At 41.9% G+C, this 18,361-nt stretch overlaps 1 protein-coding gene across 6 annotated transcripts in view; it reads right to left on the reverse strand.

Moving 5' to 3' along the window:
• Nucleotides 1-18,361, reverse strand: part of TJP2 (tight junction protein 2) — an 88,156-nt gene that overhangs the window by 5,173 nt on the left and 64,622 nt on the right. For all 6 annotated transcript variants that reach the window (XM_074994809.1, XM_074994808.1, XM_074994806.1 and 3 more), the window contains 16 exons: nucleotides 18,129-18,282; nucleotides 16,811-16,922; nucleotides 16,573-16,715; nucleotides 15,054-15,120; nucleotides 12,903-13,053; nucleotides 11,685-11,793; nucleotides 10,444-10,654; nucleotides 9,280-9,467; nucleotides 7,886-7,981; nucleotides 7,691-7,770; nucleotides 5,500-5,710; nucleotides 4,928-5,028; nucleotides 4,310-4,522; nucleotides 3,844-3,954; nucleotides 2,439-2,774; nucleotides 1,060-1,145 (listed from right to left, as the gene is read on the reverse strand). In XM_074994809.1, coding sequence (XP_074850910.1) covers nucleotides 1,060-1,145; nucleotides 2,439-2,774; nucleotides 3,844-3,954; nucleotides 4,310-4,522; nucleotides 4,928-5,028; nucleotides 5,500-5,710; nucleotides 7,691-7,770; nucleotides 7,886-7,981; nucleotides 9,280-9,467; nucleotides 10,444-10,654; nucleotides 11,685-11,793; nucleotides 12,903-13,053; nucleotides 15,054-15,120; nucleotides 16,573-16,715; nucleotides 16,811-16,922; nucleotides 18,129-18,282 — 2,369 coding nt within the window. The remainder of the gene's footprint in view (nucleotides 1-1,059; nucleotides 1,146-2,438; nucleotides 2,775-3,843; nucleotides 3,955-4,309; nucleotides 4,523-4,927; nucleotides 5,029-5,499; nucleotides 5,711-7,690; nucleotides 7,771-7,885; nucleotides 7,982-9,279; nucleotides 9,468-10,443; nucleotides 10,655-11,684; nucleotides 11,794-12,902; nucleotides 13,054-15,053; nucleotides 15,121-16,572; nucleotides 16,716-16,810; nucleotides 16,923-18,128; nucleotides 18,283-18,361) is intronic.

Genomic DNA, 18,361 nt, shown 5'->3' on the forward strand with positions numbered 1-18,361 from the left:
TCCATTATTAACCAGACTTAATGGAAACAGTCCCATTAACTTCAGTGAACAATTGATCAGGCCCATGGTGGTGCTCCTGATTCTGTATTGATTCATTGTCTCCCCATGGGCAAGTAACTTGACCCCAATTTTCCTAACCCATAAAATGCATATAATAATGGACTGTGCTGAATCAATCTTTATTACTCTTACTGACATTGAGTACTGCCTTATACCCCAAGTAGTCCTATGGTAATCTGTGAAATTTGTCAAACCACTTTCAAATATTGATTAGAATAGCACTACAACAATCCAATCTCTGACTCAAAGGACAGCTTTTAAGGGTTGAAGTACAAGTGATAACCTTGTAATTCTCTGAGTAATTCGAGTGCAGTAGTGCTAAGGACCAGTCTTAAAAGAAAATAAAAATACAAGATCCTGAAAGTAAGGCCTTGTAGACAAGGCTACAGTAAAACCCAAGATAGGCCCATTCGAGTTGTGTGTATCTTGGGTTAACACGACTGCCCTGTCCCGATAGGAGTGGGGAAACTGTTCCTGTCACGTGCTGAAGCCTGACAGGAGCGGTTTCCCAGTCCCCAGGAAACAGGCAGCAGCCAGGCTCCCAGCTCTCCTCTGCTGTCAGGAGCCGGGAAGCTGACCAGTATCAGTGCTCATCAGTTTCCTGTCTCCCATGAGCGCAGGGAGCTGGAGCCTGAAACTAAAACTGTCTCCTGTGAGCTGCAGGGAGCTGGAGCCTGGCTCCCAGGTCCCTGCCACTAGGGAGACAGGAAACTGACCAGCTCTGCACCAGCTCTGCTGTGCTGGTCAGTTTCCTGGCACCCCCATGAAAATTCAACTTACACATGGTTGCCAAGAAGTCAACCTCCCTGTAAGTCTGGGGTCTACTGTACTTTGAAGGCAGATGAGCCCTTCAGCCACACATCTTTGACACTGAATTTCAGGAATCCTTGGTAGAGAACTGAATAGTACGCCAGGGCTTGATAAGATGCATAATCGGGTGGCTCTTGCTGACATAGAACATATAAACCAGAAGAGTATTTTCAAGTGGATTTGTCTTACCTCATAGGCTGGGTCCAATTCTGGTCTGGCTTCTGTATTTTGATTGGGACAGCATAGATATCTGGGTGTTTCTGTGCTATTTCCAGCTTTTTAAAAGAGCAAAAGAAACAATAAGCCCTTCAGTTTATACAGTCAGAAGATCTGAGACTGAGCAATGTAGCTCAGTTTCTATGTAAAGGAATTAAAATATGAATGGCTGACACGTCTTAGCTTTTAATTTAAAGTAAAACATTATCCTTCCAAAATAATAGTAATTAAAAAAAAAAGCCATTAACCTACCATAGCTACTACAGAAAACCATCACACGTATTCCATACCTACATATACTCCCTACCCACCCCTCCCAAAAACAAAGCAATATATATCTTTATAGGAATAATGTGAGGTTGAGGGCAATTTAGATTAGTATTCTGACTCCTGATTGTCAAAATGGCAGGTTGGAGGGAGAGGGAGAATTTTTTTTTTTTTCAAATTCAAAATTGACTGAAGGTGTGTTGTATTATTACATCTGATAAATGTATGGGCCAGACTGAAAAAGTAGGTTACTTCCAGTGTTCCCACTAATTATGTATGTTCATGTGTGGAATGAATGTTGTTATGGGCACCAATACGGAGATGATGTGTGACATATCACCTTGGCACTGGTGCACATAAAATTCATTCTGCATATGGATGATCTGTGGGAAGGATGGGGCCAAAGAGTTCAGACTGCGGGAGGAAGCGCAGAATTGGGGAGAGAAGAGGGCTCTGGCTGGGGGTGCTGGCCCTGGAGTGGGGCTGAGGCTCTGAGGTATAGGAGGGGGGCTCCAGGCTGTGGCCAAAGGGCTTGGTGTGCAGGAAGTGTCTCGGGACAGGAGGTTGGGGTGGGGGTACAGGGACTGGCCAGAAGTTAGAGTACAGGAAGGGGCTCAGGGTTGGGGTCTAAGAGGGAGCTAGGATGGTGGAAGCAGGCTCAAAGCTGGTGCTCTGGGTTGAAGTGAGGGCATGAGGGACTCAGGGTGCCAGAGGGGGCTCAGGACATTTACCTAGGGCAGTTCCCATTTCAGGGTGCTCACGGCAACATGGCTCTAGTGGAGGGGGATGGGTGAGAAATGGCAGCACACAGAGCTGTCTCCCCTCCCCCTGGCTAGGAAAGGCTGGCCAGAACACAACAGCTTTAGTGGCTACAACTTAAGACCCCTGGCAAAGGGAAGCCATCTTAGCCCAGGGCCCTAGGCTGAAGCCACTAAAGCCCCCTTTCTTAATCCAGCCCTGCTGCTGCAGCCAAAGGAGCACTCCTCTCCCCTGGCTGCAGCTGCTCTGTGTGCAGCAGCTTGAACCCCTGCACAGGGAAAACTAGGCAGCTGTGCACCTTAGAGGGAGTCTTGGTTACTACTTACCCTGGCATTCTGTGCCTCTTGTAGTTCCTGTATTCTTTGCAATCTTGCCTTGTGATCCATCTTCTCAAATATTTTAACTTTACCCAGTACAGATTTTGGAGCACTGTCTTGTCCAGCTTCATCTTCCTCTGGTTTTATCTCTTCCTCTGTGGCTAGAGCTGCTACCTGTGATGTCTTCAGTATAGGACGCCCAAAGGCAGGCTTCACAGAAACAGGAGGAGGTGCAGTCCTGGATGATACAGCTGAAGTCTCACTGCTGACAATGCTAGAGATATTTTGTCTGGATTCATAGTTCTTGGGAAAGTCATACGCATCTTCTTTGTTTTGTAGTTTACCCTGTAGGTATAAAGAACATCCTGAAGTTTACATGCAGCAGCCACATCATCATCTTTATATCAGTATTTTCATTTGAAGTTGGTTATATTACTTGCACATTTTTTTGCATTGCCCATCTTTGTCCATAATTACTCAGTGCTCTGATCCCTTCAATATATCACAGCTTGGCCATTGATTTAAATAGAGACAGAATTAATTACATCAAGACTTACATTTTGCAGTGTTATAATGAGCAGAAAAATCTCACCAGTCTACTTGTAAGGAAAAGAGAAAGAACAAGAAGAATCAAAGCAAGAGATTTTTCTGGATAATATGGAGGAGAATATTCTTCTGACCTGAGACTGTTACACAGGACACTTGCCTATTCTCTCTGTAACTGTTATTTAATTTACACATACTGCTACCCAGCCAAGCCTCTATTGGCAAGGCACATTGGAAAGTATGTCTGCTTATCCATCTAGCCAGTGTATTTTGTGTGACACAGACCAATGCCAGTGCCCATCTCTATGAAGAAAGCCAGGGGCTTGAAACACAGGAGATTCATTAATAGCTGCAACTCCTTTTTGTGGTGACAATGGAGCACAGTTCAACACTACTACTTAAAAATAAAAAACAAGAGGATTTTTAACAGGCTGCTGCCATTCTGAACTAGCTCGCAGCAGAGAGCTTATTAAAATCAAGGAGGGAGGACTTAAGATGAACTTAAACTGAGACAATCAAGAAGACCTATGTTTTGGGCTTGGTAAAGGAGCAAGAGTGCCAGAGTTCCCCTGGTAAAGGGAGCAGGAGAGAAATGGGTCATTTTCCAGTCAGTTACACTTGTCACCAAACGCTCAAATGAAACACATAGTATGACTTCTAAATCTCAGAAATTCCCTTCCCATCGAGCCACCAAGCTCTTGCAACAATTCACAGTCCTCTATTAACTCCCCTTCTTTCCTCCTCTCAAACTGCATTTTGGCTTCCTACAGCGGATCGCTCTCATAGAAGAAACAGTCCATGATGTACAGCATGAGGTGGGTTCTTTAGAAAGAGGAATTCTATTTTCAGATTTATTTCCACAAATTACCTTAGGTGGCTCGGGCTTGAATGCTGGAGGTGGGCTGGGATCTCTAAGTATCTCTCTGCTGCCAGCTCTTCTCATTTGCAATTTTGGTTCCGGGCTGGGTTTTCTTATAGTCTATGAAAATATAAGAAATTAGTCACAACAATATTCAAGTAGTTCTTGACTTGTTTTAAGAATAGCCTCGTTGGGACCAATTACCATGACTGTCAACGACAACACCGCTATCACTGTGAAAGTTAACATCTGCACTCCCAGTAACATTATCAATTAAACTAGAGAGTCAGGCAAGCTGTACCACTGTTATACTAGAATTAATATGCCTTTATAATTCTGTACCAGAGCTAACAATGCTGCAGCTGGAATTGCATAATTTGTACTTGAGAGAAATAAGATATATTTTCTATCACCATTTTACAACACACATGACTTTCAGGAAGTCATTCTCTTACCAACAGTCCAAATACCTTACCTCCTCATGCTGCACAGGCTCAGAAGAACGACTAATAGAGGAAACACTTGGTTCATCTGATGGCTCATCAAGCTCATTGTCCGTGTATGCACCTCCTTCTCCATCTGTGTCTTCCAAGTCACTGATCAAGCGGCTGTCACAGCTCAAGTAGTCAGCACCCATAGCTGTTAGATATGACATGCGATCGTCCATGTCATCATCTGTTCCTTCCAGCTACAAAAGTGGAAGGATTAGATTTGACGGTATCTCCCATTTTGTATTTAAGTAACATTTATGGCACATGACACAAAAAACAGAAGCACATGAAGCTGCTCTTCCAGGAACACGAAAATAACACCAAATAAGAAGTTAATATTTGTTTCCTAGCAGCAGCTATATGCCTTGATTTTATTAACAGGGTCACGAGTTATTCTAAAAAAAGGATGATAATTTTTACTGTATTTTTTATTTTCTTAGTTACTCACAGCAAAGATTTCAGATCAGTATAACTTCTCGGTACATAGATGTGTCCAGTACTCAGGGTGATGAGTCTGCCATCTAACCACTGCTGAAGGGGCATGATTCCCAGAACTGAAATACAATTTTGCACCTAACAGTAAGAACTGTCTGACCACTCACCTTTCCTTCTGAAACCCATACTGCTTCATACTGCTGCTGCTGAATCGTATCTTTGACGCTGCCATACCAGCTATCATTGGCTGAATTCAAATTGATGACAGCTGTGGATGTTTAAAAAATATGCATTACTATTTCATATAATTTTCTATTCATTCAAAATCCTCAGTGCAAGTGCTTTATCTAGTCTTTTCCATATGACAAGGTTTTGGATAATGTGAGAAAATTATATGGTCAATTTTTACTAGACTACTTTCTAAAGGACAGCGTTTTCACTTTTGTTGGCTGGGTAGTGGGGGAGAAAAGGCTGAATACATGCCACCCCTTAAATTAGTTACTTCTTCAGAAATAGTTTTATTATAATAGTAAAGTACAATATAAACGTATCTTTGTCATGAAATGCATCAGACAGTCAATTCCTAATTGTTTAAGATGGGTCTGCACATGACCAAAGGTCATGGTACAGCATGATCTCTTACTTAGAACACTATTAATTTAGTTTCTCAAATACATACATTTTCCCCTCCTGCATCCACCATTCTTTTGAAAGAAGAATTAGAGAGGTTCTTGCTTACCTGTAAAAAGATGGGGGCAGGTCTTCTTCAGCTTATTTGCTTGTTCGTAAAGCTTTCGAGAACTCTTGTTAGATGTGGGACTTAGTCTTTGTCTCATAGCTTTCACCCCATGTTTACTGTCTGGGTTGAAGAAGACTACAATTGGGAACCACTGGGTATAGTTCAACAGATCCACAGCTTTAGGGGTCACATCCAACAAAGCATGTTTATTCTATTAACAAGAAGATATGAATGTAATGGAAAACCTGCTGGGGAGATGGTGCAGAGAGTCTGAAATTATTAGACTATTAAAGCTGTAGAGCCTATGGAACAGAACGCACAACCAGAATGGTGTCAGGTGGAGAGCCTTTATTAGCAGCAAGGTCAGTACTGTAGTTGGAAATCAACTGTGCTGGTATATGTCCCTTCCAACCAGGGCCATAACTGACCAAAATCTCTCCTCAAAATTCCACTACATGCTGGGAATACAAAAGGGCACCTCACCTATCCTTTCACCTGCATTTTTTGAACATTCAAATGAAACAGTATATGAACATGGTATTTAATATTGGGTAAGTCAGTGCACCAGAGAAAAACATAACATGATTCAATGGCTGAAAGCTAAAGCTAGATAAATTCAGACTGGATATAAAAAAGGCATACATTTTTAACAGTGAGTAATTAACCATTGGAACAATTTACTAAGGGTTATGGTGGAGTCTCCACCTCTGACCATTTTTACATCAAGATGAGAAAAACACCCAAAACATCTGCTTAAGGAATATTTTGTGGAAGTTCTATGGCCTGCATTAGATGGAAGGTCAGTCTAGACAATAACAATGGTCCCTTCTGGCCTTGGAATCTGTGACTCAGATACAAATATACTAAATCTGACAGTGTACTTCTTTCTTACCCTGTTTCCCATGTCTTTATTCCCTTCACTCTTGTTTTCATTATAGTCCTTTTATTTGCATACAGATTTTCTTTTTCCATGTTCCCCACCTCTTTGCTGTGCCTCTGCATCATTCTCCCTCACCACAAAAAGTATGCCAGTCTTGGGGCTGCTTGCTACTCATGTTGAACAAGTAAGCCAGTACATAGAGCTCACATCTTCCTCTGGTTACAGCCTACTAGCTATACTACCAAAAATTAAAGCAAACATCCCCTGTGGTCTCGTCCCAGGTAAACTATATTTTGGGAAAGGTTTCTGCTGTGAAATCTCAGTCCCACTTAAGTCCATGGGAGTTTGGCCATTGACGTCAATGGGTTCATAATTTCATCCCAGAACATATTTCTTTTGCCTTCAGGGCTTCTCTCCCCATCAGGCTTGCTGGTTGCTATCCCTAGACTCTTGAGCTCCAGCGCTAATCTTTGAGAGACAGCACATGCTGATACTACACACAAACAGCTATTTCTGGTTTAAAGTACAAAGGCAGTAGCTTGTCAAATATTGACATTTTAATTACCACAACTGCAACTGGACATCAGGATGAAGGTAAAGACATCCCTAGAAGCAATAGGGTATGTCTCCACCACAAATGAAGACAGAGGTGTAGAGCAGGCAGGCGTACCCACCATTCACTTCAGTCCAGCTGGCATGCCTAACAATGGCAAACATGGCAGTACAGACTTCAGCCTGTACTATCAACTAAGGCACACAACAGAAGTCTTAAGCAGATTTGTACTGGGGCTGTCACATCTTCACTACTCTTACTACACATTCTGGCTAGGTTAAAGCTAGAGTGAAAATGCCTTCTTCCTTCATAATTACACCTTCACTTGCAATGTGCATGTACCCCTACAGCAGACACAGTACGGCCAGGATGCCATTCTGGAATGTTCTAGCTCCTTTTAAGCACTAGATCCTGGTGTAGTTTAAACTTAGGCAAGTTCACATATATCTGCTTTTTTTAATCTGAATATTTTAACTGGATTCATCTGAGGCTAAATTCAGGGCTAATATAAGTAGGCTCAGCTCTGATGTAGTCTCTGAAGTACAAACTCACAAGAAATTATTTTCATGAGAAAATAAACCAAATTAGACTGGTGATCCAGTTTTCTCACAGTTCTGCCTTCATTTTAAATGCACACAAACACCTTTATTTTCTTACATATTAACACATTAGAATTCTTTCCACAATTTTTTTAAGAACAAAATAAATAAATCAACCACCTGCTTTTGATAGCAAAAGTTTTTTCAAACATACTTCACCTGCTCAATAATTTGCCTCACGGTGTTCAAACGCACCACACCAGCTGATTTCTCTGACCCTGCATCTTTAGGTTCTGTCTCTGGAATGACAACAGATGGCCTTTTCAGTTGTGAAATGAATATTCAAAATACCCCTCACCCAACATTCAATGCTGAAGTGCAAAACTGCTGAAGAAAAAGTAATGAATGACTTACTGGCAATTTGATACAGCTCAGGCAAATCGTTTGACAGTTTTTCAATTGCTAGATCTGCAATGGGGCCAAATATAACCACAGGTCTCTTAAAACCAGCTGAAGAAAGAAACATTTAGACAGATCACCACCATGCTATATCCTGGAACTATCTGTAAGTTCCATTATTATGTAGTTCTCACATATACACCCACCACCCAACTCTTCTTCTGTGTTTTGGTCCCCAGTGATTCACACATGACCATTCCTAATAAGACGACTTTCTGTTTGACTTAACAGGGGAAAAGTAAAAGGGTTTCCACCCACCCCCAATTTTAAAAAGTTGGAAAGTAGAAGAGTGAAAAACAAGTGCAGATACTCCTTCACATTGTACAGAATCCAGAACTGCTGAGAGGACACTTCCACATGAGCATGTATGGTAACAACTTCCTTAGTCTGCCCTGTAGTAAACTACAGACCTCAAATCCACACTACATGCAGTGGGACTACTGTTATGAGTAATAAAACTATAAACATGCTTAAGCATTTGCAGGATCAGAGCTCTTTACAGTGGTAAAGGGTTGACAAAATGTTGTTATTCTGAGGCCCCTGCAAGTAACATCATGGTCCTTTTAGCCAGCTACTCAGTGACCCCTTTACTACTTTTTATTCCCATTTGCATGGTAGAACCAACACAAAATAGGAGACTGGAAACTATCCTGACTCATACAAAATTAGTATAATTATTGCAGGGACAAAATTTTTCCATCTGTTGCACCCTGGCAATTACGTTAACAGCAATGGGATTGCATCAGTGTATCTGAGGGTTGCATTTGCCCTAAAGAATCATTATTACCAGGGTCTATGAATAAGCCAGTAAGAACCTAGCCAGATTTCACATTCCATGTTGTGTGTGGCCAAAATTACCCAGAATACAGCCCATCTTTTTACTTGTGAAGTGAGCAAATTTTTGATGTGGAAGTGAAGATGAGACAAACATGGACTTCCAAGAAGCAGTGTTTACAGTGGCACTTATTACAATAGAGACTATTGTATTCAGAAGTTAGCACTCTGACCAGCAGAACAGCATGCAACCAGTGTTCCCCATAAGCTAAGTGCTTGGGATGCTGCCTAGGAGAAATTCAGGTGCCACCCCAGCTGATTAGCAGAGTGCCCCCAGCATTCGCGGCTGGCAGCATATGGTTCTACTGGTGGTGCATATTCCCATACGCCTTGGCACACAAAATTTACTGTGCCCCAGATGGAAACCTACGTGTAACCATTTTTTTTCTGTTATACTTACCCTAGAGTCCAAGCTGGTCGATGACTCTTATAAGGTTGCCACAAAAATAACAGTAACACTTGGGCAACAACAGCTAGCTGTGAATATGTGCTCAGTTCTGCAAAGTTTCACTCACCCTCTCGCAGCAGAACTCGCTCATAGGCTGGGAACTTTGTGCTAACACATGCAATTGCTGTCAGATCTTCACGACTCTTTCTTAGATTCTTTTTCATTGCAGATCGTTGGCCACGCATTCTCCAGAAATCAGCTCTGTCACTTGAGCCATCTCTTTGGGCATTCTGAACACTGGCCATCTGCTCAGCTCTGAAAGCAGCAGCAGGGAATCCATTTGAAAAATACAATCAAAGGGAAACCATGCCACACTAAAGGAAAAACCTCAGCAGAATCTGGGATATGAATTTGTATCTACAGTGCACAGCTTGGCAATCTGTGGTGGGGTATCCAGGGACTCTTGCTCGGAAGAATGCAAAATTAGTGTCAGCGAGATGCTCTGACTTGCCTCAGCTCGAAGATTTGTTGTGCACAAATCAATCCCCTGGCTGCTAAGGCAAATGACAAATGTAATTTGTGCCAAGGAGCTGCTCAAGAAAAAGGCAGTGCAGGCAGAGATGGAAAGAGAGGAAGTAATACACATTAAAGCAAAGACAAATTGTGTAAGGACCACCTCTAGCTCTTCATCATCTCTTCCTCGGATACCTCAAAAATGGAGTCCAAAAGGTAAAGCCCCGCAGTTAACAAGGAGCAGACCAAAGTTCAACACATAGCAAAGGCAAACCAAGCAGGACATTGTATGACTTTACAGTAAACTTCCAAAACTTCAGGAACTTTTGTATAGGTAAATTGAGGTTTTTTTCTATCCTTAATATAAAACTATGAATACATAACACTTAGGTACAGCTTTGCTGCACTTTTAAATTATTCATTAAAAGCGTGCCACATAACAAAGCACTTTTTAAAAATCTGTCTCATGTTTGTAACAGCAGATTTAGGGGGGAAAAAAAGTCCCACAACACTTCAGTCACCCTTACTACTTCAAAGAATGCAGTTAAAATTGTCAAGACACCAAAACACTTGCCCTAAGAACAGGCTATTTGCTACACCTTCCTCAGCTATTACCGACCAATTTCATCATTATAAAAGTTACTATTATGATTTGATTGCTTGAGAGATGGATGGTGTCCATGTTCTTTTCTCCTTGGTACTCTCTCAAATGGGTGATATGAATGGTGAATGAGGTGAGAATAAAAAGTAAGAGTTGGGGGGTGGAGAAATAAATTACCTGCTTTTATTTGGAATGATGCCCTTTTCCAGTTCATTTCCAATTCTCACAGCCAGCCAGTTACCCAGTTTGCCATCATACAGCGTATCGACTACTCGGAAGATCTCCCCTCTGGTGAATGCTAAACTCTGTGGAGATTCCTTCTCACATTCAAAGTGACTCCTTATGAAAAATGAATCCCCTCTGCCACAAGCCATTATGTCTCTATACACTGAAAAAACAAGACATCACGTAGTTTAACTTCATGGATAAACAGAGGTCTCATATTGCCCACAGAAGACTGTGAGAACAAGTTGTTTTCCTCACCCATACTTCAAGCCTAATATATCAAATACTTTAATGTTAGTGTAGGAGACTAAGTTGTTACTCTAACCACAAAGGTTTGAAAATTCTCCCCTTCACGCCAAGGGTTTCAAAGAAAAGTTGGACTGGCATGTTCCCTCTGCCACCCATCCTCACATGCCCTAAAATCTCCTCTCTCTCCACCCCTCATTCCATCTGGTTCTCTCTGGAACTCGTCAACATCAATGGAAGTGAGGGCTGTGGTGCAGTGCGGACACAGAACTGTTTTTCCTGCCTCAGGGTCTGCAGCCATAGCATTACCAATCATTGATGGCATTCTCTCACTTTTCCTCCTCCCCCCACATACCCTGTAGTTCCGAGAACATAAGGGATAGACGGACTCTTTTTCCCTGACATCCATTTTGCACTGAGAAGTGATGGTCTGAGTATATCACACCCATATCAGGTTATATCTCAAATCAAACCAGCAAATATTCATATTTGCTCCACATTACCTCCTTGATAAAAGCTCGCTCCACATTGCTGACAAACAATCCCCCTACATATCCCATGGGTGAAGGGAAAGGCAGCTAAGGAGCAGACATCTTGACAGAAGGCAGAAGCTACTGAGCCTGGCAGACAAACACTAAATGGCAGAAGTTCAGAGCTAGTAAGAGAGTATTCGCTATGGGGTGGGTCGTTGAGGTGAACTGCAAAATAGCCAGCCTGCCTCCCCTCTCTCACATGTCCAGGTGGGAGTCAGCTGGACACAAAAGCAATTAATTTCAGACAATATTTAAAATGAGGGCTTTTAAGTATTCTGAAGAGTGAACACGAGAAAGATCACCAACACCGTCCCCACGAAACACAGCTGAGTTGAAAGGCCTACTATTCTTTTCAGTGCCCATCACAGTGAATCACAATATAACATTGTCACGCTTTTGGTGCCAGGTACCTACCGTCATATTTGCTCTGAGCCAAAATGGTCACAGTTTCACCCTTGGGAATTTCTAATAGGTAGAGAACAGCATCCTCCCGCACAATGCCTCTAAAATCCTGTGTATTTACCTAATGCAAAAGAAATGTTTTAGGGAAAAAGTAAGACCAATAAAGCCCTAAAAGAGGAAACAAAGAGGCTATTCTATTATGCTTAAAAGAACCATCACCAACACAGAGGGTCATTGGTTTATGCCAAGGCATGGATTAGGTATACAGAAGATGGATTGCCTTTAAGAGTGATGGGCTGAAAATGCCCAGCTGTTAGGGGGACTCTGAACAGCTGTAAAATGCCTGAACATGAGCAGAGATGGCTAAGGTGCATGAGTAAAGATCCATTTCTGCCTAAAGATATACCTATTTCCACATACTATGCTGTTCTGTGGTCAAAATCCCACCTGTTCCAAGAATACTGTTGTGCTAAGTCAGCATTTTGCAAACTGAGGTCTGCAGATGCTGACATGTCCACAAGGGAACTCCAGGGAGATCTACAGGCCATGCCGATCAACTCTTTCCCCTCCCTCCCAGTACCTCCCCTGTGGCCCACAGCTAAGGCAGGCTGCCTACTTGTCTTGGTTCCTTGCAGCTCCTGGAAGTGGCTGGCAGGTTCCTGGGTGCAGAAGGAGGCCAGAGAGACTCTGCACACAGAGCCCTGCCTGGGTGCTGGCTCTGCAGTTGTAACTGGCTGGGAAGCATGACCAATGGGAGCTGCGGCCTGGCCGCCCCTGCACTCAGAGGTTGCAGAGACCTGGCAGACACTTCTGAGAGCTGCAGTAAGTGTCACTGACTCTGCATCCCGACCTGAGTGCCCCCCCACTTCCTGGAGCCCACTTCTTCCCCCCTCAGCACTTTAACCCTTAGTCTCACCCCAGAGCCTGTATCCCCAGCCAGAGTCCTCACCCACTCACATGCCAGTCTGCAGTCCCCTCCCGCCTCCAGAGTCCACAAACCCAGGCAGAGCCCTTACTGCCCCCCAACCCAACCCTGTGAAAGAGAGGGAGACACAGATGGAAGAGGGAAGCAGTGAGCAGGGCAGGGCCTAAGATTAGAGTAATCTTGTCCCTGGGAGTAAAGTAACATGGATTTATGTTGCTTCATATTGATAAAAGAAAGTGACTTCTTCCACATGGTCTCAAGGACCAAGCATTTTTAGCTGCAGGAGTGCACATTTACACAGATACCTTAAGAATCTGATCTCCTTCCTGTAGCCCTTCCTGGTCAGCTGAAGTGCCTTCTTGAATTCCAGCAACAAATAACCCTACATCGTTCCCGCCTGCCAGCCGGAGACCCACGCTATCGCCTTTCTTGAATTTTACCATCTTTGTATTAGGACTAGAATATGCACGTGCAGAAAGAAAAGAAGTTGGGCCAAATATTACGCATATGACATCAGTGTTTTATAGGAAGTAAAAGTTAAGCCTGCTTGCTGCCGAGTTCTCTATGATACTTATATGGACCCATCCCTGTAGTACCTGAGCATCTCCCAGACTTTCACTGCATGTCTCCTCACAGTACCCCATGTGAGGCAAAGTAGTGCTATTATCCCCATTGCACAGATGGGGATTTGAGGTATGGAGAGACCATGTGACTTGTGCGAGATCACAGAGAAAGACTGCTGCATAATCCAGAATTGAACCCAGGCCTCTCCACTCATTAGCTATAGCCCTAACTATTGGGCCATCTGCCTCATGGAAAGCTGGTGAAAGTATACCAATTTGAATTAATTATGAGTAATGACACTTGGATTTTTTTCCTCCCTACATTACACAGAATGCAGTGTCATTAATAAGAGTCAGATAACCTCAAAGTCTTCAGACTCTTCTGGTGGCAGAGTGTCAAGACTGCCCAACTGGTAAGTTAAAAATCAAACCTCTCTTGTTCCAAAGAGACAGCAGGTACTGGAATAAGTACAGTTTTTTAACTGCCAGAAATGCTGCAAGCCTGGATGACCTTCACATACTTGGAGGACACCGCCTTTCTGTTATCATTCACTCAACATACCAGTCAGTGCCTGTATCATAAATTCTCTTGGACTGAACCAGAACTAAACACTGATATATCAATTTGTATCCATTACCCATATTTGTAATACATAGGACCAGACCCTGAGACAGCCTTTCACAAGTTAATCAGTTCCCATATCTTTAAACCCAACCCTCTCCCAAAGGGGAGGGATAGCTCAGTAGTTTGAGCATTGACCTACTAAACCCAGGGTTGTGAGCTCAATCCTTGAGGGGACCATCTACAGATCTGGGGCAAACAGATTAAAACATAAAAAAGGGGGATGGTGCTTGCTCCTGCCAAGAGGGTAGGGGACTGGACATGACCACCTCCCCAGATCCCTTCCAGCTCTATGAGATGTGTATCACTATATATATTTTATTAGCTATAGAACACATCTCCAATTCATGTTCTCTGGGGCTCACTCTTGCAGTCCCAATCATCAACTGATTTACTACCATGTCCCCAAGACCAGCCCATTTCGTAATAATTTACATAAAGAAAAGAACATATCCAAGTTGTAGTCCTATAAACCACCTTAGTAATTTCACATACCAGAGTTTAGACAATCAAAGCACTAGAGAGCAACATCACATTTAACTTAAGGGTAGATTAAAATATGAGGTCTTAGGTCCATGAACACTTTGTTCCCACTTTTTAATGGGCAGATTCCACAGCTGCATACAGTACACAAACTAGGGATTCAGAAGATACATCTTTAACTGCAAAAAACTCAAGATTGTGTATACACAATTGGGGCGTGCATGTATGCAAAAAACAGGCATGTACACATAATCCCCTCACCTTAGTTTACAATAATCCAGCCTATAAAGTTTTATCCTTTCCAAAACTATCGTGCCCCTTTTATAGATTATATTTTTCTTTGCATCTCAGATTTTTGGATATTAGAGGCCATAGAATAAAACAAGGAGGTCATCCAAGGCCCTTATGCAAAGATACATATCTACATTTGCAAATGCAATTATTGTATTTAAACATGCAAATTGCAAGGATAGGTATTTAACTAGCAATCTGCATTTATAATATCTCAGTATGACTATGAAATCAGGTACTATACGTACAAATATAGGGACATTCATTCTAGGGTACATATGAGGTTCTCCTTTTTAAAACCAAGTTGATACTAAATGTTGTCAGTCAGCAATTTAATACAGAAACCAAATTATCTTTTCTTGACATAGGACTATTTAGGGGGAAACCCTCTACAAATTCATGAAGAAACAAGCCCCAGGCAGCAACAGAAACAACCACCATCACCCCCAGTAATAGGAATAGACAGGGATTAAAAACAGGCTTTGAAAGAAGCATACCCATATATTGCTTCATCTTCTGGACTAGGCCGAAGAAAGGTTCTTGGTGCAACTTTTGTTTCAGACACTGTATGTAAAAACCATAAAATTATCTAACTCGACAAAACAGACATAGAAGAATGAAAGGTTTTCAGTCAAAGGCAGCAATTACAACATCATTTATGCCAGTAAAGAATGAAGATCTGCAGCCTAAAGTGCAAGACACAGTGACCTGAAGTATCCAGAAACAAAAAGTAGGTAAAGAACAAATATCAAGGCAGTGAAATAATTTATGATCTTGGGCTCATCTCCCAATAAGATAATCCCTGTAAAATGGGTTTTTGCCCTCCAATTTTCTTTTTTTGGGTCAGAAATCAGTTATTCAATATCGTGCTCCAATTGTCCTTTTAGGGCTCCCCGTTCCAACCAAAGAGGCTAGATGTGAATTCCCTCTCAGCCACTCTATGGCAACTTGGAGAACAACAAAAAGTCTTGTGGCACCTTATAAACTAACAGATATTTTGGAGCGTAAGCTTTTGTGGGCAAAGACCCGCTTCATCAGATGCACGAGTGCGGGTGGTGGTTTCAGAGGGGTATTTAAAAAGTGGGGTTGCAGTAAGAGGGAGGGCCAGAGCTGACAAGGTCTATTCAGCAAGATGGAAATGGCCCAGTATCAATTCCCCATTAGGCACTGACGATGGCTCACATCCCTGTCTGATCTGACTTGTTTTTTCCTCTTTTGATAAGTACTGTTGATACTGGGCCATTTCCACCTTGATGCATAGACCTTGTCAGCTCTGGCCCTCCCTCTTACCGGGAGCCCACTCTTTAAATACCCCTCTGAAACCACCCCCCCCACTCATGCGTCTGGTGAAGCGGGTCTTTGCCCACGAAAGCTTATGCTCCAAAATATCTGTTAGTCTATAAGGTGCCACAAGACTTTTTGTTGTTCTCGAAGCTACAAACTAACATGGCTACTTCTCTGATACTTGTCTATGGTAACTGTTAATCAGTTGGGAAAGATGTGGATAAGACATGCCTTCAGGCCCTATCTTCCTGGCAGAAAACAGAGCCAGGATTTTGTCAGTATAATTACATAGATTTGCTCCTCAATATAACGAGCACTCAACCTACATTTAACTTTTGTACTTATCTTGAGCTCCAGCTGTAGCTCCTATCCTCTCTTTTCAAGGAATAAAGACTTGATTATTTAGTTCTTTCTTATCTCATAGATAAGAAAAATGCAGACAGTTTGTACAGGAATTGCCATATCAAATCAGACAAGGTGTTCATCAAACCTAGCATCATATCTCTGACAGTGGCTAATACCAAGGAAGGTACAAGAAACCCTGTAGTAGACAATTATGGAATAATCTGAGGAAACTTTAAAAAAAAAAGTTTCTTCCTAATCCCTCCATTTAGCGTTTGGCTTAATCCCTGAAACATAATGGTATTTACCCGTTGGAATTCCCTCCTCTCCAGCTAAAAGATTTTATTTGGAAAGCACAAACATCTCAAAAGGGACATTTGTAGCTCTTACCTGGTGAGTCATCTTTGTACTTTGGTTCTCTGTTTGTGTTGGTGACCACAACAGTAGCAGCTGTAGCTATCTCATTGGTTGATTTAAAAGGCGTGGGCATTGCTCCCATCTTGGACAACCTGTTGGATGGATCCTCCTTCATACTTAACAAAAAGAATAACCAAGTGAGGACACAAACATATAATGCACACTAAAGTAAAATGTTTTCCTTGGTAAGAAAAAGAGTAGCACTTCTTACTTTGGCTTTTCTTTTAATTTTTCATTAGAGGAATGAGAGTCAAAATCAGAGTGATGTAATTTTTGGTCATCTTGAGGGGAACTTGATCGGTTTGACTCAATTTCAGAAATATCTAATGAAAGAAGAGTACAGCAAGTCAGTTTAAGAGATTTGTCTTCAATTTCATTGCACATTTATCTGCATCTACTTACATGCATGGCTTAAGGCACAAAATAAGAACTATTTATAAATTGGTTCCCTCTGGAGAAAAGAGCATTTAATTGTTTCTGGGGTTAGTAAAAGAATTAACCTGAACCCCTTATGGCTTCTATCTTGTACAAAATATTTCAGAAAGGTTTTCTGAACACCCAGAAAAAAAACTGCAAGCAGCATGAAAAGCAAGCATAAACTTTTCCCAACTACTATTAACATCCTACATGTTTGAGCTCTTGCTATAAACAAAGCACACAGAGGCCTATATCTTTATTGTTAGAGAAATGAGAGAACTATAAAATGAAGAGAAGATAGTGATTGCCAAGAACTGCAAAAGATTCTTACATGATAAAAGGTTAAATGAAAAGAAAATGGCTTTCCTGTCACTGTCCTTTCCCAACCTCTCCTTTGAAAGCCTGAAGAATTGGTCTTACCCAGGAAAGCTCATTACCTAATACATAAATTTGTTAGTCTTTAAGGTGCTACAGGATTGCTTGTTTTTTGTTCACTATTAAACATGAAACTGAGCTGTTAAATGCCCTTAGGGGTGGGGGAGACCAACAATGTTCCCTGCAGTCAAGCCACATCCCAGTCTCAGAAGGAAAAATTCCAAGAAACTGCAATGAATATTCTTACACCAGAGACAATCCCTGAATCAATTAACAGCATGGTTCCAGTAATCCACCAGCACCTTTCCTAATGCAGGTTATGCTGAAAGGGACTCTTCATATGAAGAAGATCCAGGAAGCTGTTATGATGAGGCTAAACTGCTTCCTTGACTGCTGATGACATAACTCTTTCCTGGAAAATTGCAAGGCGTGGAAGCATCCTTAGAAGGAAACTAAAACTGAGCTCATCCCACCATTGTTTTAAATTAGGTTTTGCATTAAAATGACTTTCCTTCTGGCCGTGGGGAATAGGCTTTGCTATGTTTAGTCAACATTACTCATGTATCAGCTAGAAAGGTCACTGAATGACACAAGGCCTTATCAGCTGCAATACAGGTACCAATCAAATATTGTTCATGCATTAACTGTGATGAACATTGTATATGAACAGCTTCGCTTTCTGTCTATGCACAGAATAGAACTATTACTTATTACCTTTTAGCCCTAAGACACCTCACCTTCCATTTCTGAGTCACTGTCATGCAATGAAGGGATGTTGAGGAGTGTCTGTTTTCTGTCCCTCATCACCACCAACTGCAGTTTTCCTCGTGATTTTTCAATCAATTTTCGGGCATCAGCTAAAGACATATTCTCTGTCACTGTTCCATTAATCTATAAGACAGAAGGACTATTATAAGCAAAAAAAAAAATTAGAACAAAAATGGCAATAACAAATCAGATCAAAGGTGGT

The sequence above is a fragment of the Carettochelys insculpta genome, chromosome 5, assembly GCF_033958435.1.
Source record: "Carettochelys insculpta isolate YL-2023 chromosome 5, ASM3395843v1, whole genome shotgun sequence".
NCBI lineage: Eukaryota > Metazoa > Chordata > Testudines > Carettochelyidae > Carettochelys > Carettochelys insculpta.